At 42.7% G+C, this 21459-nt stretch overlaps 1 protein-coding gene across 4 annotated transcripts in view; it reads right to left on the reverse strand.

The window, feature by feature from the left end:
* The window catches only part of arhgef39 (Rho guanine nucleotide exchange factor (GEF) 39), a 62574-nt gene extending 41470 nt beyond the window's left edge, over window positions 1-21104 (reverse strand). Inside the window, exons 1-7 of one of the 4 annotated variants that reach the window (XM_058986361.1) lie at window positions 20888-21104; window positions 19663-19722; window positions 10605-10638; window positions 8337-8518; window positions 6518-6612; window positions 2043-2163; window positions 302-420 (exon numbers count right to left, since the gene is read on the reverse strand). In XM_058986361.1, coding sequence (XP_058842344.1) covers window positions 302-420; window positions 2043-2163; window positions 6518-6612; window positions 8337-8510 — 509 coding nt within the window. In that variant the 5' untranslated portion in view covers window positions 8511-8518; window positions 10605-10638; window positions 19663-19722; window positions 20888-21104. The remainder of the gene's footprint in view (window positions 1-301; window positions 421-2042; window positions 2164-6517; window positions 6613-8336; window positions 8519-10604; window positions 10639-19662; window positions 19723-20887) is intronic. The other 3 variants (XM_058986359.1, XM_034032749.3, XM_058986362.1) reach the window with 3 other exon arrangements.
* Between the last annotated feature and the right edge of the window lie 355 nt (window positions 21105-21459).

The following is a 21459-nucleotide window of genomic DNA, read 5'->3' on the forward strand; positions in this document are numbered from 1 at the left end:
GCTGTGCTCCCCATAGTTCTCTATTGCTGTTTCTGCTTAGATCTTTGTTTAACAGGCGCACCAGATTTTCAAGCACAAATGTGCTTTTTCAACTTTTTAAGCCTGAATTTCTGATGCAGTTTGGTATTAGAGCTGTGCAGGTGTAATTGCAGTAGTGCTGCAAGAACTGATTACTCAGATAAGCTCTCCACTGGTGAGGTTCATTGGTGTTGTTTGATCAGGCTAATTTACCATTCCAAGTGAAACAAGTGAAGAAACAGCTGCTTGGGTTTGTGTGGATCGCTGCTTTTCTTAGACTTACTGGTGAATGCGCTGTAGTGGCAGAGGGAGCAGCTCCTCCAATGTCAACCCCCTGAACTCAGACCGGCTCTCCTGCAGCCTCTTAAAGCGAGCGAAAGCCTTGTTCTTGCTCACCTGCACCTGTTCAGAGGAGACACAAGAACAATCCATCTGTGTCCCAATGTGCAGGGGGACCTTCACAAACATACTGATTTAAAAAAAAAAGAAAACACACAAAAAAAAAACAACAACAACAACACTGAAGAAAACTAGCAAGTTTTCTTCCCTCACTGCAGCAATTGCCCACAACAGCTCTGCAGGACTAATGGTCAGCGGGCACCCTCCGATCCCATGACCAAGCCAATTGCCTCTTAACACCCAGCAGCTTGACAGTGGACGTCAGCGAACTACCGGCCCATTGAGGACAATGGGCAGCCCTGCAGGGGTCTGCCCGAGCCCACCCTGCGCCTAGCCAGTAGGGATTGCTGTAGGAGAAACTGACCCTGACGGCTTTGCCAGGCGAGCCAGTCAGGGACAAACCGGCCCCACATTTTTATTGTCAGTGAAGAACAGACCCAAGTTTGCATGGGCTGCCACATTTGGGTACTTCCCTATTCCTCTCAGGGATGGAACTAAGATTCCAATTGCTTATCAGTTTGATCCACTCCTGGTTTTACTATGGAGTTTAATGAGACACACCTGAGCTTGTTACCGATACACCGGGGCTGATCAAGCTCATATCAAAACCTGGAATGGGTGAAACTGCTATGCAGTAGGAGTCTTATTTCCATCTCTGCTTCTAGACCTTAAAATGTTTATCTCTTTTGGGAACAATTTCACCCTCTAGGTGAAAGCATGGCTTGCAAACATTAACCGGTGCAGTACCAGATAATGTTTTAAAACTAAAACACTTTTGCTGGAAGATGCGTTTTTTCAAAAATGCAAAATTGAGACCTATTTTTGTTTTATTTTGTAAATTGGCTCTTTGGGAAAACTAGGATACATTTCTACAAGAATGAAAATGATTTTTAATTGAAAATAAGCCACCTATCAGAGAGTTCATCTTTCATAATGCGTGTTGGGAGCAGAAAGAACATTTTGTAACATTTTAAAGATTTCTGCTAATTGCGCTTGCTTCCATTATCATGCAAAACAAAGGGGATGCTGAAGGTTGAAAGGGACAAACCAGCTCCTCTCTGTCACATCGCTGTAATTATGCAGCTCCATGTTCCAACAATTACATTTATGTAGACCCACTGTTAAAATCAATGGGTCTTGTACAGCTAGTCTTTAATCAATGGAATCAGTCAATTTGCCAAGGCCGCATCTTTCGTCTTAATTAAGACAGTGATATGTCGGGCGTTCAGGGAGGTCTTCGAGATAAACAAGGAGAGAGGTTGGCAAATGTCAAAGAGGTGACTCTCTGCTTTTCCTGCAGGCGAACCTCGAAGAAAGAAGACAGACCCCTCAAAGTACGGGGGGTAGGGGGGAGGTGCAGGTGATCAGCCGCTGAATAGATAGTTTAGCCTTCCTTAGAGAAGAAGCGGGTAGCGGCTCCTGACAGCAACAGCGTTAATGAGCCTCTGCTTCACAGCTTCAGTCATGAAGGTTGTGCCATTGAAGACGTTTTAATTAGAGGTGGTGAAGGGCTTTTAAATCAGCCAGTTAGCCCCCCCACCCCCCTCGGCCGGTCATTGAGCTGTCATAATGGAATGGTAGGTTGAAGGAACGGCCGCTGCCCCACCCCTGCCCGAAGCCGGTACCTGCAGGACTTTGACAGCGTTCTCCATGTTGTCTGCATAGGCTGTGTAGTGATGCAGGTGTGGACAGAACTCTTCGAACCCCGGCCCGAACTTCCCATCCTCCAGGTGAGACAGCAGAGACCTGGGAGAGGACAGGGACACCAGAATAAAAACGGGGTTCGCACAACAGCAGGGGGCACTCAAGCCTTACTTCGAGTTTCATTAAGTTCAAGCACAGTGGAGGTTAACTGACCCAGGAAGAGCAAGTTTAACAAACTGCCTTAACCCATGAAGTGTCACTGTCATGCTAATCCAGCGGATAGCCGCACACAACGGTAATATACAGCTATGGCCAAAAGTTTTGCATCCCCTTATAGAATGAACTGCTTCATAAAGTCAAACAATGAAACCTGCCAAATAATGTTACGTTAACATACTGAATTACATATCGCTGTGTAGTTTTCCATGTACTTAACAAAAAATTAACAAAAATTGAAAGATTTGACATTTTAAAATCTAACATGTAATATTGTACTACTATTATGGCTTCCGGTAGACTTCTGCAATTTTGTAGTTTCTTCGATTGCATGATGTTAAATAATAGATCTACCTAGGTGATGTATCTGGCTTCAAGCTTGTCTGGAGAATCCCAAGTGCCGGGACTGAACAGCCATCCTCATTCCAATCAAATCATGTGACAGTGTGACCTTTCAACTATGCCTGCCCTAACGGCTCTCTATATATGAATGTAGAGTAGATGAGGCTGGTTGAAATGTCACGACTTAAATGGAACGAGGACGGCTGTTCAGTGCAGGCACTTAGGATTCTACTCACTATGGGAGCAGCATGACCCGCTGCCAAAAAATAAACAAACAATTCAAATGACATTTGAAGCTACTGTACTTAGTCTTGAACTACTGACGGTACATTCACAGTTAGCTGAATGGGTGAGAATCTGAAAACACACTGTCAGTACTTCTGGGCACAGCTGCACTGGATGGGCTACTTCATGGCTCATATTAGACACAGTTGAAAATTAAGGGCAGATAGACTAAGGACAGAGGGAAAGAGACACTTCTTCACAGAGTGGTGAGTGGATGAAATGGGCTACCTACTCATGTTGTTGAGGCAGAATCACTTGGATCCTTTAAGACCCGGCTTGACAAAGTTCTGAGATAAATCAGCTACTAGGAACCGAACAAGCACTTTCTTATATGTGGGATTATTGGGGTACAATAATCCCCAATAATCCCACATATAAGAAATTAGGGGCAATGATTAGGAATTTTATGATATTTCAGTGCCTTAAGGAACCAACTTCATTCAAATAAATAGAAAAACAGAAATCAATTAGCATGTTGACAATAACAAAAAGAAATGGCGATTTCACTTTTTACTGATCTTATTATCCAGATGCGAATAACAGACACACACACACACACACACACACACACCATGGCTCACCCTAACAATGCTCCCAGGGATGGTACGTGTTTAAAGTAAGAGTGTGCCGCAGTGAAGTTGATTTAAATAGATTTTAATTATGTTGAGAGTCAAGGTGGGCTCACTATATAATCAAGAGAGACTAGCATTAGAGTAGAGAGGCTTCTAATGAGGGTAGAGGTCGCCCAGCAGCATTTCAGGGCTTTTTTAAAGAAAACAAAAGAAGAAAAAAAGACTACTGTTCGTTTGGAGGGCAACCTGGCCTGACGATTAGGGAAAGGATTAGGATGCAATCTGCCTCTCATTGTTTTTTTCAATTTTTAAAGTCTCCCGCTGTTTCTAGCTACCACTTTAAAATCAGTTTTCTTTTCTCTTGTTAGTAATAGCAACACTATCACTGGCCCTCTGTTAAAGAAGAGCCCCCTAAAACATTTGTACAAATAGATTTTAAAATTGCCTTTTAAAATCGGGTGAAGGTTCCTGAATTTTGCGAGGACCCATCCCCCCCCCACCCCAAAAAAAGTTCAACTAGTGCAAATAAGCCATTTATCAAACGAGGAACCTTTAAGACCTTCAAATTAGGCTCTGTAATTTTATTCAATATTTTTGCACTGTGACAAGGATCTGCCTCTGACATGCGGGACATTATTTGATCTATTTTCAAACCGCATTTATTCTCATTAAGAAACCCCCTAGACGGTTTCTCTCAGAATATTTATGTTTCAAATACTTTTGAAACTGTGCTACTTACTTGATGAAGTGACAGCACTTTCAACTTCTTTATTATAGTTTGTTCCAGTGCAGAAACCCAATTATCCCTTCCTGCTATCCCCGTCGATTCGCAAACTCAATAAACACTTCTAATGAAGATGCATGGTATCATCAAATCAATATGTTTCAATCTGAGCTCTTTTTAATTATGAAATGTATATGAAGACATCAATTACTTCATCTCCTCACCCGTTTCAATATACAAAAGCAAGTTCGGTGCATGTGAATAAACATGCTTGTTTGCGTGTGCATGTCTGACAGCAGTATAATATATTTTTAATGCTTTGTGCTTTTTAGATGTTTTGCCTCATTTTCAGAATTTTTCTTCGCTGTCTGATTTCAGGAAATCTGTGAAAAAGCCCTGAATTGAAAGCCATGTTACGCTTCAGACATATCTTTGAGTATTTAAAAATGATTTATTCCAAGCCAGAAACCTATATGTTCTTGCCCTGTATGTGGCACGATTGCTGTTTGTTTTATAAGTCAAACCCTTTTAAATGTCACTTCAAAAGGGACTCTGCAAAATTGGTGACAATGATCGGGTCCCAAGAGGCTTATCTAGTGAAGCGAGTTTGGAGTCACGCAATTGTGGCTCCAATCGCACTCTTACACCCATATAGTTTGGAGTGCAGAGGGAGTCACGGGAGTGTGGCTCCAATCCCACTTACACACTCATCTAGTTTGGAGTGCAGGGGGAGTCACGCGAGTCTGTCTCCAATCCCACTCTCACACCCATATAGTTTGGAGTGCAGGGTGAGTCACGCAATTGTGTCTCCAATCCCACTCTCACACCCATATAGTTTGGAGTGCAGGGGGAGTCACGCAATTGTGGCCCCAATCCCACTCACACACCCACATAGTTTGGAGTGCAGGGGGAGTCACAGAAGTGTGGCTCCAATCCCGCTCTCACACCCATCTAGTTTGGAGTGCAGGGGGAGTGCTTCACTTGCCTTTAGGCTCCCAAGGGGTTAGGGAGGGAAGCTAGCAAGAGATCGTTCACCTCATTTTGTTTCAGTGACCACTAGTGGTGAAGCAGAGACTTCCCAGGCTTGGCCGTTCCCTCCAGCGTTCAGTAAGGCAGCTGATTGGCTCGATAGTGGGATCGGCGGTTGCATGCAGCAAGCAGGCTGCAGTGGTTAGAATGAAATTGGCCATTTCAAATTAGGATGAAAACTGCGGTAAAGGAATTGAAAACAAAAATATGTACAGATAAAATTTAATACAACAAACGCACATTTCACTCCCATTGTTAAGCATCTCAGAGAATTGTTAAAGGTAATGCCCACCCACTCAATAATCTGGGTGGACAGAACAGTGCAACTGTCTTCTAATCAGCCCTAGATAGCCTTTTCTGTTTCAAACAAGTTTGATCCCGGTCTGTCACCTGCAGATGGAGACGAACAGTACTGATTTCAACTCAGTCCAAGTGGCAGAAAACGTGTGTTTTAAGTTCCATACCTTCCAGCGTTACAATGCAATGGGAGTCCTATTTCCACCGCTGATATGTGCAGCATTGAGTGTAAGGCTCTTTGACCTGGAAAATTCTATTTTGTGTAGTTTGTTTAATACTCTGTTGCTGTTTCTGATTTGATATTCTTTTTACCAGACCTAACAGTAACAGTGTCATTCTGGCCCACTCTGGAACTGTGAGTTAGTAAACAGAAAATCAGTTACAGCTTGGGCTGAAACGATTGCATCACACTTTAAAAACAACCACCTCGCTTCTGAAATCCAGCTTTTAGGAGTCTTTTCAGGAGCGCCCGCTGTTTTTAGAAGGATATTTTTGCTGGAATAGTTAGTAAGACCAAAGTAGAAACAGTAATAGACAACGATAGAGAACATACATAATAGCATATTACACAGGTAAGAAATGAAAGAGTAAGAACATGTATGTGACACAAATGATCACAGTGTTAAAAAAAATAGAATTAAATGTTTTTAAAGAAATGAAAAATTCAAGTGATAAAAACGAAATGGTGAGCTAGTCAAATGGAAGTTGTAGTATTAAGCAAATAATTCAACAAACAATGCAGTTTGCAAAAAAAAAAAAAAACACACTTTCAATATGCAGATTTGCTTCATTTCTTTAAAAAGCTGCTTCAGTTTCACCATGCAGTCTGAGCCTCTACACAGATCCTGTTTACCTAAGGCTGACAGACAAACTGAACTCCTTTTGAGTTAATCTCGGTTTCATTAATATGTAACTCGCCAATTAATGTTTTTTTTCTTTCCCCAGCCCCCCAAAGAATAAATACCCTATAAATAATTGAGTGGATACTTACTGGTTTACTGCATGAATAGATTTAATTGAGCTGAAGATGGCGACTCTTATATCCTGCCTCAGGGTACCCTTGGCTTTCAAAATTTCAACAAAGTACTAAAAAACAAAACAAAAAAAAAAACAAAGGAAGAAATGTGAAATTCACCTCCGTACGTTTGTGTAAAGCTCACATGTTTCACTGAAGCTGTCGTCTGCGGAGGGACCACACACACTGAACTGAAACCAACAAGAACCATATCTCAATTATTCTGACCCATTTCAAAAGCGGGGATGCAAACTGAATGTAGGAAAGCTAGCATGGTGCTAACCAAGCTTTTAGAATCCATTTCCATTCCTGCTGCTAGGAAGGATGCAGCAATTTTTTGCTGTACATTTAGCATGTACAGAATTCAAGTTTTAATGTTAATACAAAAAAGAGGTGCACAAGGAATTGAGCGGTTGTTCAAACGGTTTCTTAAAATACATTTGAGAGTGACTCAAGTATCACAAGGAGGAATCTGACAATTTGGACGACCAGATCCAACCTGCCAGTACATTTTAAACTCTGTTCCGTGCACCTCATTGCACAACTAAGAAAGATAGCATCATTTTATTTGTAGGTCACATATGTCCCTTGTACCTTAAAAGGTTAACAGTCTAGAAAACCTCAGACAGTATTTAAAATCAATCAAAAGACTCTAAAGTAAAATTATTTAAATATCGAGTTAAGCCTTTGTGACTAGGCTCCAGTAAACCCTAATATCCTTCACAGATTTGTCCTTCTGGCTTCAGCATTCAATATTGGCAGCTTTCAACAGACGCTGTATTGGCACCTTGTGCAATGCAGTCGCTGGCCTGTTCGCTACAGTTCAATACGAGGCAGCTTGTGATGGCTGCTCGATATCTGAGACAGGCTTTATCCTGATCAGCGCTTCTGCAGATCAGCACTGAAGGTCCTTTCAACTTCTGATGAGGGACATCAAAGTCCCTGCATGTAGAGTCGCTGCAAACTTCTGGATAGCCGTAAAGTTATTAGCAGTACTTTTGCATGCATAAGGGCCAGTGTCTAGTATGTTACATTTTGGGGCAATCATTGTACTTCTGAATTGCAGGTTTAGATTTTATTTTTTTTTGCTAGTCAGTGCCTGGGGGCATTATTACCGAGCTTTGTAAAATGGCAAAAATAGAAGGAGCAATCTCATTGGCTAGCAAGTGTTCCAACCTGTGCAGATATGTCACCACAGCATCACAGCTTGAAACTTTCAGAGCCAGACTGCCTGATTCACTGGACAACTAATTCACTTTGTGAGGGGTGGGGTAGAGCGGGAGGAGTGACATTTAATAAGCCCAATAACACAATGGTGTTCAAATATAGACCAAAATCCTTGCTCACAATCCTTGCTAAAATGCTTTTAAATATTATGTAAACTGGGTCTCTAAGGGATTTGTAAATGTGTAAATACAGTATGTATCCTGAACTGTAACAGGTACTACATGTTAATCCTGTTGGTCTTTGTGAATGGAGTTGTGTAGGGTAGTCACACAAACCGATTATTCAGATTGAGCTCTCCCCAGAAATCAGGTGCTGACAATCAGGTGAGGCGGAGCTGATTCACCATTCCGAGTGAAATAAGTGAAGAAACAGCTGCTTGGGTTTGTGTGGATTGCTGTTCTCTGCAGGGCACTAGAAAATCACCACAAACCAAATCAGCTGTTTCCTCTCTAGCGTCACTCTGAATGGTAGCCCAATGGACAGCAGTGCCCCTCACCTGTTTTCTGTTGAGCGCTAGCAATGTTATAATGCTATACTGCATCTGTGCAGCTCTAGTGCAGGTGCTCACCGTAGTGACCAGCTCCAGCTGCTCATTGTACCTCTGCTCCGTCTCCACCAGCTCCCGGCCCGCGCGCCTTCGCTTCCTCTCCCAGCATGCTCGCTGCTCTTCCAGGGCGTCCCGCCCGCCGGGCTGTTTCAGGTGGACGCTCATCGGCGTTGGGGTGGAGAGTTGCTCACTCATGCAGACCGCTGCAAGACCAGGGCACAAGGATGGGACAGTCAGCACCCTCATGAGAAAGGGGAGAGCCACGCTGCACAGAGCTGCTCTAATTCCATTTCGTTTGCTCAATGCTCAGGGCTCTACTCAGAAATCGTGTTTGTTTTTTGTTTTTTTTTAAATGTAGTCGTTGCCAATAGTTTTTACCCCAGTTTTCTCCCCAATTCGGAATGCCCAATTATTATTTTTATCCCGGTTCATCGCTGCAACCCCCCAGCGACTCGGGAAACGTTGGCTGAAGCACACGTCCTCCGAAATGTGTTCCTGCCAATCCGTAATTTTTAGCACTGTGGATTCACAGCGAAGCCACCAGACCTATAGTGCCAGAGGACAACACAGATCTGAATGGCTTCACTGCAGACCCGCAAGCGCCCTATCAGCCACAGGGGTCGCTGTTGTGCGGTGAACCATGGATTGCCCTGCCGACCTAATCCCTCTCTACCCGGGCGGTGCTCGGTCAATTGTGCGCCGCCCTCTAGCAACCCCCGGTCACAGTCAGCAATGACATAGTCTGGATTCGAACCTGCGATCTCCAAGCTACAGGATGCATCCTGCACTCCACGCGGAGAGCCTTTCCTGGATGAGCCATTCGGGAGCCCCCCACAAATCGTGTTTTATTCATTCCAGGTTAAAAAACCAAGAACGAGGGCTCCAGAGTGGCGCATCCAGTAAAGGCGCTCCGCGTGGAGTGCAGGATGTGCCCTATAGTCTGGACGAGCCTGGGCTATTCCTTTGCCGACTGAGGACACAAGCTTCCAGGGGGCGGCGCTCAATTGGCCGAGCACCGCCCGGGGGAAAGGAGGGTTAGGTCGCCTAGGGTGTCCTCGGCTCACCGCGCACCAGCGACCCCTGTAGTCTAGCCGGGCGCCTGTGGGCTTGCCTGTAAGCTGCCCAGGGCTGTGTTGTCCTCCGACACTGTAGCTCTGGGTGGCTGCATGGTGAGTCTGCAGTGTGTACAAAAGCGGTCTGCTGACGGCACACACTTCGGAGGACAGCATGTGTTCGTCTTCGCCCTCCCGAGTCAGCTCAGGGGTGGTACCGATGAGCTGAGCCTAAAAATAATTGGCCGTTTCAAATTGGGGAGAAAATAATAAATAATTGGCAACGACTAAATTATTTTAAAAAAAAAAAAGAAAACGGATCAAACTGCTATTTCATGGGAGTCGTATTTCCATCGCTGAACTCCTTCAATGGGGGTCCTCAATGTAAATGCAGGGTGAGTCATGCAAGGTTTGAATTGATTTGGCTCTATGGCGTGAGAGTTCAAGCACTCCCCATGTGAGCTGGAATGGCTCTTCAGTTGTCAGTAGAGTAACCCTGCCCCCAACCCCCCCCTTATTTCTGGCCTCTTGATAAGTTAAAAAATAGCCACTTTCGTTTGTACTGCAGCACTTAAAGTGAGGTAGTCATTCTGGGTATGAAATGTCTCTTGACATGTGCAAGTGGCATTTTGAAGTAAAGCTACACTGATGAAGAATACGAGCGTTGAGGTTTAGTTCACAGCAATTTTTATGTTATGAACACAAGTTCAGATTATCAGGCATTCATGTGCATGTAGACAGGTGCGTGAGATAAGCAAACAATCATTTAATAGAACAATTATAAAGTTAAATATGTGCATTGAAAAGCGTACAGGAAGCCCCTTTTTCTTGAATCTTATTTTAGCTGTATTTAAATCGCAGAGCAACCAACAAAGTTACTGAAGACTAGTTCATGAGGTTCTGCACAAAACAGCAGAACAATGGAAAGTTTATAGATGGCGAAAACTTCACTAGATTAAATTGTTTTCATACCCTGGCATTATAAAAATCAATCAGTATTTTAATATATTTGTGTAAATGTATCCTTGCTTTTAATTTGCCGTACTAGGCAGATGCAAGAGTAAAGGCATCCCAATGCCTGGGTCGTGTGTGCGGGACTACATTTTAATGTGAGCATCAATCACTTCAAGTGCATAGAAAGGTCACTAAAGCTGTCAATTTCAATCAACCGAGTAATTAAATACATCACCAAATATAGATTTTGTGTAAGAATGTCACTTGTTCTTCAGACATTTACCGTCAGGATGAATCGCACGTCCGGGTCTTTGCAGCTATATTATCCAAAGAGAAAAAGGTTAAAAATGAAAGCTAATGTATTTTACTATACCGAGAAGTTTGGGACACCTTAAGGTAACCTTTTACAGTTAGAAAGCCTCGATGCACAGTATTCACTGTCATCAGCAACTGCAGAGCTGCATTGTGATATTGGCTCACTTTATGAGACTGTTTATAATAGTGCTTGAACAAATATCCCATTGCACAGCAATATGACCCATTCCTGTGTTTACTGTGAGTTTAATAGAACACACCAAAGCTTGTTACCTATACACTGCGGCTAATCAAGCTCACAGTAAAACCTGGAATGGGTGAAACTGCTATGCAATAGGAGTCTTGTTTCCACCCTTGTCTTTACAATAGTTGCACAAATGACCACGTTTGTATTCGTTCATATAACTGGCAGATTTTCAAAGCAATAACTCCAGTCTTTAATTTTAGAAATGAAAACAGCATAAATACATGAATCCTTATCAGCCTACATACTGTAAGGGTGGTACAGTATAGTAGGTGTTGGTATTAAACAAACAAGCTTGACCTCCCAGAAACTAGACAGGGCTGCTTTTGGCAGGGGGTGGGGTCTGAGGTTTGGAACCAAGTGTTGTACGTCTTTCATCATTTTTTATTTTATTACATAACTATGGCTAGTTATTGGAGGTATTGAACAAATCCCTACTTTATCAAAACTAACCCTGCATTTTCTTTGGTGACTTGTTCATCTATAATGCATCTTATTATAATGAAGTAAAAAAAAAAAATCCTCAGAGCGCATTTTGAAGCAAAGCTACACTGATGAAGAATATGCGTGTTGAGGTTTAATTCAAAACCACTTCTAGGTAAAGATCATCAGGCATTCGTGTGCATGTAGACAGGTATGTGACAAGATATGCAAACACAATCATTTTATAAAACAGTTACAAAGTTAAATATGTGCATTGAAAAGCATAGCGGAAGCTCCTTTTTCTTACATCTTTTATGCCAGCTGTATTTAAAATCGCATAGCTACCAAGGAGGTTACTGAAGACTAGTTCATGAGGTTGTGTTTTGATAACACATGCCATTGTTCTGTGAATGTACTACACTTCCCTCCCACTCCTATGCACTCTCTTCTTGTTTCTGTGAGTAATACTCTACAGCACCTTGGCTGTCAGCTAATTCCTGTGTGCAGAACAAGAGTTTGCCAGGAACGAGCGGAAAAATTGAAGTTACAGTACAAGTATGTAACATAACGTCCCTCGACGCGTCTCAAATACAAAACCAGAGCCATCAGTGTCATGAAGAAAGTGAGCTGTGCAAAAGAATGTTCTTTACAAAGTGAATCACAATGAGATCTAATGTGTGGCACACTGTACGTACAGAGAACCGGTTCTAATGCAAAAGTAATCAGTAAGTGGCTGATTCAGCAGGATGACAGCAGAGCTGCCACCTGAGGACCAGGACCTCCGAATGGAAGGGGGTTTGCTAAAAGTTGGAAGCCATTTTAGAAATCCTGTATTCATCATACAGGAAACATAACAGTACTATAGTATAGCCAACCCATTCATATTGTGCGTCTATTGCAGTAATATTGTATCCTGATGTATCTAACTTGTGCTCAATTTATGGTACAGGCATTTAGTGCCCCGGGAAGGCATATTTAATTTGTGGGACACCTTCCTCAAAACCAGGACAACCCAGGAGGGAAAACTGGCGACCCTATACGAGAGTTACCCATGAGGCCCCTATTGTGACCTGCTACAAGCCAGCTGTTGAAATATGAAAAATAAATATGCATGTGAAGATCAAGACACTTATCATGTTCACCATGTAGAGCAGTGGTCGGCAAATGGCGGATGTCTCCAGTTTTCAGCAACGACGATGCCTGTAAATATACTACTAGTTCTAGTTGCTGCTTCTTTGATTGCGGGAAGCACTTGCTTTGGATGGGATGAGAAATCACCATTAGGGTTGATTGAAAACGGATCACGGACAAAAAACGATTACGTACCTGGGAATGCTGAAGTTGTCAAAGCGCACTGAAATTGTCTTTCAGCTGTACAATAAATTCTGTCATCGTTGAGTCATTTTGAGTTAAGTTTCACTTACAACATATCAGAATGTTAAACTAAACTAATTTGTCTCTTAATAGATACAATACAGATGCTATATTATTTTACTAATATTTATTTGGAGGTTACAAATACATACTATCACAATTGTTACTTCTTTTTTCCTTTTTGGTTCATTTTCAACCGTCTTGACCAGCTTTCTTTTTTTTTAGTGACGAGCCAGTATGCCTTGTGCCATACTGCGACACATTCTTTGGGGGGGGGTATTGCAAGTGGCCCGCTCTGCAGCTGCCCGCGGGTCACTTGGCCCGCCATCAATTTTAATTGCTGACCACTGATGTAGAGTGTGACAGACAGAACTCTCTCGCTCCCTCTCTCTCTATGTCTCTCTCATGCAGCAGTGAGGCAGGGCTGCTCGCTGGCACACAGTAGAACAGTAATTAACCCAGCACTGTCCCTTAATTAGTGTCTCCTCTAATGCAGCAGTGAGGCAGGGCTGCTCGCTGGCACTCAGTAGAACAGCAATTAACCCAGCACTGTCCCCTGGGAGAACTACATCAGCAACTTGCCAAAACACTGTAAACAAGCACGGCTGGATCAATGAGCAGCCAGCCTGGCTGGCCTAACACTGCCTTTTGTGCACACACATACATACAAACAAACAGACAGACAGACAGAGAGAGACACACAAGCAACAATGATATTAAAAGAGACATTGAGTTCCTTAAAAGACTGCTTAGCAAGTAAAAAAAAAAAAAAAAAAAATGGCATTCGTTTGTTTTGCAGCGGCCTCCTTTACTTCAGTGTTTTGTCCTTTGTCCTCTTGCTCCTGCTGCAGTGCTTTGCATGCAGTGCTATACTGGAACAGTATGTTTGTTTTAAATGTTGCTAATGGTTTCAAAGAACAGGTGCACTTCAAATCGGGCTCGTTTTCTATGCCTGTCCCCAGGTATAGCTGAGCTGGGCTGTCTGGGTGAGCTGGCCGGTGTCAGACAGCACAGTTTCATATCTCATACTCAATGGGACCAAACTGTGTGGAAGTACGTAAGTGAAAGGCGTGTGCTAGAGATAAACTGTTTTGAACAATGGTGTTGAAAACAAACCCGACAAAGCTGTTGCTTCGTGGGACGCAGAAAAAATTCCAGCTCGCCTCAACATTTGGACGGAAAACCACATTCAAGAGCAGCCTTCAGGCACAGTTTTAAAAGCGTTTGAAAAAATCCTGGAAACTCTGCGGCAGTAGGGGATCGATCGCACTTCTATTTAGAGTTGAGATAAAATTGAATTGAATGCAAGATTAAAAGATAATAACACAACGTGACCTTTTACTACCGCACGACTACTTTTTGGTCACCTACACCTGACAAAATTGCCCTGGAACACAGACAGTCATACCTACACTCACCCAGACCGGCCAGCTCAGCTATACCTGGGGACAGGCAGTGCAACCCTCCAGTTACACCTCACCCAGACCGGCCAGCTCAGCTATACCTGGGGACAGGCAGTGGAACCCTCCAGTTACACCTCACCCAGACTGGCCAGCTCAGCTATATTTGGGGACAGGCAGTGGAACCCTCCAGTTACACCTCACCCAGACCAGCCAGCTCAGCTATACCTGGGGACAGGCAGTGCAACCCTCCAGTTACACCTCACCCAGACCGGCCAGCTCAGCTATACCTGGGGACAGGCAGTGGAACCCTCCAGTTACACCTCACCCAGACCAGCCAGCTCAGCTATACCTGGGGACAGGCAGTGCAACCCTCCAGTTACACCTCACCCAGACCGGCCAGCTCAGCTATACCTGGGGACAGGCAGTGGAACCCTCCAGTTACACCTCACCCAGACCGGCCAGCTCAGGTATACCTGGGGACAGGCAGTGGAACCATCCAGTTACACCTCACCCAGACCGGCCAGCTCAGCTATACCTGGGGACAGGCAGTGCAACCCTCCAGTTATACCTCACCCAGACTGGCCAGCTCAGTACTACTTTTTATTGGAGCAGGTAACTTCAGAATGCATTTTCATACCTGCGTATTATATTTGCAAATCACTCAATGAATTAGTAAAATAAATTTTTATACGCTTAAGGTGCTTTAATGTGAGTGCAGCTTGGTTCTAGCTGCTTACCACATATATAGTGTATCGACGTTGCCAAAGCACTGTTACAGAAATTCAGAAAGCACAGCATTGGAGTTCCGGTGATTGCAAAAAGAACCACTGAGAATGACTGCGAATATCATACAAAGGAGTAGTAAAAAAAATACAAATAAATCATAATTTGAAACTTCTCACTCTTTAATTGCACGGATGTATCTTACCCAGGGGTGTGCTACAAAGCGAAGTCATGTTCCATAAATCAAGATACAGCGCCTATGAAGAATGCACATGCCTTGCACTAGCCAGTCGAACCAGTATTTACTGGGAAATCTGACACATTTACAAGGTTTGTGTTACTGTACGTGTGTAATGTGCATTATAGTCTGAATTGCACTATACGGTACACTAGAAATCTGAGCAGCAGGCTCACACTGTAGAATCACCTGCAAGTGAGAGGAGGATATGGGATATTCATTTCTAACTCTGAACTTCACCAGCACATGAACATGGACTGAATCAACACCCAGCTCTTGAGCCAGCCCTGCCCCCATTCTAGAAATGTCAATTAGTTTACATCACTCTTAAATGTGTCGTACCAGTATAGCGCTCACAAAAGACCCAACGCATCAGAGGCAGCAGAGGTGAATAACAGAGAGATCAGAGATTGTGTTAAACAAAACAGTACGGCTACTGTAATCAAACATGCATTTTACATGCAGGCCATACAGCTATGGCCAAAAGTGTTGCATCACCTTATAGAATTAACTCATTTTGCTTCATAAAGTCAAATTAAATCTGCTGAATAATGTTACATTAACATATTGAATTACATACCACTTTGTAGTTTTCCCATATACTTAATAAAAAACTTGACATTTAGAAATCTAACAAAATGCTGTACTACTATTAAGGTTTCCGGTAGACATTTGCGATATCATTTTGTTGTTTCTTTGATTACATGATGTTAAATAAAAGATTTAAATTATGCTCATACAGTTTTTTTGGTTTTTTTGTTTTATTATGTGTCAATCCTACAATTCTAGGTGATGCAAAACGTTTGTCCATAGCCAGGGTGTCCTCGGCTCACCGCACACCAGCGACCCATGTAGTCTGGCTGGGAGCCTGCTGGCTTGCCTGTAAGCTGCCCGGAGCTGCGTTGTCCTCTGACGCTGCAGCTCTGAGGGGAGGCTGCATGGGGTGTCTGCAGGGTGAAAAGAAGCGGTCGGCTGACGGCACACGCTTTGGAGGACAGTGTGTGTTCGTCTTCACCGCTCCCGAGTCAGTGCAGAGGTGGTAGCCGTGAGCCGAGCTAAAATAGTAATTGGATATACTAAATTGGGAGAAAATAATAAAAAATAATTGGCGACTACTAAATTTTTTAAAAAATAATAAATAAAAATTACTGGCAGACAGCATTCCTGGAGGTGAGTTCCAAATGAAATTACTAAGAGGCCAGCATTTGCAGATCTCCAAGTATGAGCTGGTTCATAGGGAATAACTAACTCATGCAGACAGGCAGGGCTATAGAACCATGAATAATCTTGTAAGAGAGGAGTGTTTTGAAATCAGGAATAAGAAAGCAGGCACACTAGTAACATTCATTCATTTAAAAAACAGAGTGCTATGAACTGCAATGAACAAGGTACAAAAGGGGTGGTTATGGGTTCAAGCTTATTCTGTATTATTTTCCCGGTTTTGAAAATCGCTGATTGAGCCTATGAAGTTGTGGCTTCACATGGGATCCAAGCCACAGCAAACCGAAGCCCACCCCCACAGCTGGGACACGCGTCAAGCACAATCACTTCAACAGCCCCCCACAGGAACGCAAAATACAGCATTCATTAGCAGCAATGTGGCACAGCTGACAGGTGAGTCAGGGAACAGGGCCAGGATTTAATGAGCAGGAGGGTTGTTTGGGGAGACTTGTGCACAGCTGTGGTACCTGACAGAGCTATAGGAGGAGTCCCCTGGGTGGCACTCTGCTCATTGTTTAAAGCACTGCAGTATCCACTGCTGCAGTAAACACAGCAAGAAGGTGTGCAGGTGCCTGAATCATGTTAATAGCATTTCTCCTTTAGAATATATCCTGGATTTAGCACTCTGGTGCAGTGGGACCCATTCACAAGGACTGTTAAGTAATGTTTCAGGGTTGTTTTTTGTTGTTTAAATTAATAGATTATATAAAATTGTGATTCTGAGTGTAGCTGTGTAAAGTGTGCTGTTATTTGGCTGCTATCAGGGAAATAATGTTTTATTGTTTTATAAAGTGTCAATAAAACTCACCTCACCTGATCTGGTGCCAGCAGGAGTTGTCTGGTCAAAATGTTGCCGACACACAGCGATAAACCAAGAACAAAGCTTTGCACCTGGAGGTGCATTGGAGAAGCATCAAGATCCTCCATGAACACACACCAGCCACCATGTCCGATGCTTCTTCCAGAAATTGGGAACTGATATAATTGCTTAATGTCTGTTAATAACTGGTGGCCTCATTATTGTGTCTGCTGATAATGATTAAGCTGTAAAAGAGTGACTTTAACAAGGAAACTTTTTTTATCCTGGTTAAATCCTTGCTGTGCTCCTTCACACAGAGAAACCCAAATATATAATTTAGTTTCCTTACAACAGTGCTGTGACTAGAGAGCTGCTCTTCTTGTTTCCTGCCAAGGACATGTGACATATTGTAGGGCAGATCAGCCGCTCTTTATAGACCTAAGATCTGATACCATGTAGTAAAGAGAAGGCTGTGGCACTGACCCTTATACAAGTTTACCATAGAAAAAGCAAAGTGTAATAAAGCAGAGTGAAAGCACAAGTAATCACTGTAAAGCCCAGAAGTATTTGGCATATTAAAAAACATGCAAACCATGGGGAACTAAGGCAAATGCATAACCATGGAAAAAGCATGGGAGAAATGCAGAATGACCATGCACATTTACCATGGAAAACGTTTACAAGGACACTTCCATAAAAGATGCTTTGGTTGGTTAAGCACTACACAGTGTGCTTGGATTTTATACCAAGATGACCAGTCTTCTAGCCTCCAGCAACATAATTTCAAAGCTGGGTGTTTGGTGATGTGCAATAATTAGCACAATTAGCAGCATTTACATGAGCGATCCAAACCTAATCAGACCTGTTAGAACATCTGGCATGCGATCGCAGTGTGTGTTTTGGCACAGTAATCTGAAAATGAAATTACTTTCCCCATTATGCAGGTGGCCAGAGATAGGCAAAGACTGCACACACTCTTGGGATAAACCTGACTGATTACACCATTTATACTAGTAGCATCCCTGACATGTACTCTGTGATATATACATGCTGCATCTCCCTGTTGCAGATCTGTTTCAGTCACAAAGGGACAGCGAGACTGGCAATCTCAGTTCCTTTGCCACATTTCCATCTGCGCCGCAGAACTAAATCTCATCTTATTCCAAGCCCTAATGTGTCTCCAATCAGCAACCAGACTTCACACTAAAGTAAAAAATCACCTGCAGCTATCACGTATTTGTATAGTTGCAATTCATACCTGTACACTTATCAATTCACCAACCTCCAATGCTCCAGAGATGAATATAAGACTCCTCTTACGGAGCAGTCTGATCCATTCATGGTTTTACTGCAAGTTTAATAATAAGACACACCTGAGCAGATTCACCCATTCCAGGTTTTAATACTAGCTTGATTAGCCACAGCATATAGGTAACAAGCTCAGGTGTGTATTATTAAACTCATAGTAAAACCAGGAATGAGTCAAACTGCTATGCAACGGGAGTCTTGTTGCTGCCATGGTAAAAAAATGAAACAAGAAGAAAAACAAACAACACCCTTTCTACTGAACTGCACAAACATAGCTGTCCAAACAAAAGACAAGACATTTAAATAACCCACTGGCTGAGAGACGTTAACAAAATGCATCCGCTTTGGAGCTTGGGGAATACAACTGTAATGAACCTCTGTCTAATGCACAGCCAACCCCTTTAAGAGCTAATATTTGATATTAAGCTACTTTGCATATCTCCACCCAAGCAGGGGATACACTGCAAAGCCTGGTGTCCAGTTCTGGGGAATCACTGAGAAGGAGAGCTAGTAAGCGGTCCAGTACTCTGTCACACTGCGGAGTACGTACCGTAAGTCTTGTGGATGTATAATTTCCGGCAATGAAGACTGCACCCTACATGCAGTTCTTCACACTACCATGCACAAACATAGCCAGACCAGCACCGTGTTTATAAAAGTCCTGCCCTCGACACAAGCGTGCGCGCACGCAGAATAACTACAAAGGCCCACTTTCACTTGGGTTATTGATGCGAGATTGGAAAGTAGGCTCCTCTTGAATCCAAAAGCGTGCTGCACTAATTGAACACTGGCACAGAGTGCAGCTTCAAAGAGGCAGCTGGGGGCGGCTGTTTCAGTGTTAATTATATAAGCCACTTCAGCTTTTTGACTTTGTCTTTATGGAGCACTCCTTTCCATTTCAAAGACGGTGAACACAAAAGGTACACAGCGAAGACGGGCTGCTTGAGAAGCTGTTATTGCCTCAACCGATAAATCTACTGTCTGTTTCAAATCTACTGTCTGTTTCTTCTCTACATGCACTTCCTTTGTAGTTAGTTTGGCTACAGAGTACGAGATACAAAACCTGACCAGATTGCCGCGCTCAGCTGGGCGATTGCCGCGGGCAGCCGTAGGCAATGGAAATGGATATACACGTGAGCTTGTTACCTATACACTAACTAATCAAGCACATATTAACCTGGAATGGGTTAAAGCACTATGCAGTAGGAGTCGTACTTCCATCCTTTAACTGTCTCTGCCCTACAGAACTGAGATTAAGATCTGCTGTTGCATATGCTCTGAACGGGCACTTACACTGACGTCTTTGTAACGGGGGGCGGTTCCTTGCGGTTTCCTTTGTCTGATCACTTGAACCTGCCGAATAAAACCAGAAAACCCATTTTAATGAATGCTTGAGAAACTGAAGCCAAGTCAAATTGAAGGGGTGCCTCTCGTTAGCACAGCAACGCTCTTGAATGTTCTATAGAAGGAGGACAACGGAGCTGTAAGAAAGGCGTTATGCTGACGAGATGCGCAAAATATAGAACTACATTGAATTGAATTTCAAAAGCAAAGCAGATTTATACTTTTGGAATTCTCCAGATATTTTTGCTGGGTGTGGCATTTGGCTCGACTGTGGTATTCAGTGCTGTCACGTCACATGTGGAATGGGCAAATCTCTATAGGAACCAACCATGTTTGTGTTAAGAGACTACTGTTTGCGGCAGTGGCCCAATACAGCAGAATGCTGTATTCAACACTATTATATCATTCCTGGGTGTCTAACACCACATTCTGCAAAAATCCCCTATGGTGTTGCGAAACAGATTAAAACGCGTCACATATCGGGTTACCAGAAGTCCCCAGAAAACTGGTATTGTCACAGTTTGCAGCCTTCATTTTTTGTCTCGGTTGGAAACTTTTTTAAAAAAAATTTAAGTATAAAACTGCAGTTGTGTGCTGAGCAGGTTAGCAGTACTCATTTATCACGCTGTGTTAGCGACATTAAAAACAAAATAAACTTTCTTGTGGATTACTTGTTGAACAAATTAGACTATGAGTTCATCAATTAATATTCTGTCCTTGACCGTGTCTAGTTTTTTTAAAACTTTTCTTGAATCATAAACCTTTTGTGTAAATACGTTACCTTTTTCTTTTTGATTTTACTCATTTTGGTGCACAGCAGTTTTCCTTTTTCAAATTTAAATATACACAGAAGAACTAGAAGATAAGGGACAGTGACTATACAGCTTATAAACCACTCATGCTTTTTATTTTATGCATTTCAGTTTCAAAAACTTGTATGCACATACTTTAAAAAAAAAAAACCAAAAAAACAGCGACAGTCTGTGTGATAAGGGGAAACACGACTGCTAGTGAAGACACAACGTTACAACACAGAGCGTGTGTTTTATATCTACCTTCTACACAGCTTAGCTTTACCAAACATTATTATTATTATTATTATTATTATTATTATTATTACTGTATCATACTTTAAAATGTATTCATTATTTGTACTCAATTGAAGCAAACTGACCTTGTTTTCTTCTGGTATCGTAAATTCAATCCAGGCGCTTTTTTTTTCTTCAGTCGATGCGCTTCCGGGATGGTAGTGTGCTCTGATTGGTTCTATTCGAATTCCCGGGGGATGAAAAGATCCCAGCGTGAACAAATGATCCGTCTATAACAGACCTGTCCTGCAAACAACAATAGTTATTGAGATTTGCTTTAATTTTTGGAGAGTCGCGGGTTTTTTTTTTTTTTTTGTAATAGGTGACGTGACAAGCAGTTAAAAATGGTTGTAGGAGTGATTTTGGTGATTGATTGACTGGTGTCAATGTATATGCACGTCAATAGAATAAATATGTAATTTGTACAAACACCCCCACCCCTCCCTCTGAAATGGGTTGGGCTTGTTTTGAAAGGCAGCTTGCAGTTATACACACTCTGGGGTTAGAAGAATTGGGCAAATATTTGCTAAATTAAATAAAAGCAGTTGCATGACCGGCGTCCCTCTCTGTATGAGAGGCCGTTAAATTCAAAATGTGTACTTGAATGGATAAAACACGTACCGTGTAAACGTTGCATAATATATAGCGGAAATAGTGT

This window comes from Acipenser ruthenus, chromosome 14 (assembly GCF_902713425.1).
Source record: "Acipenser ruthenus chromosome 14, fAciRut3.2 maternal haplotype, whole genome shotgun sequence".
In the NCBI taxonomy this organism is placed as follows: Eukaryota; Metazoa; Chordata; class Actinopteri; order Acipenseriformes; family Acipenseridae; genus Acipenser; species Acipenser ruthenus.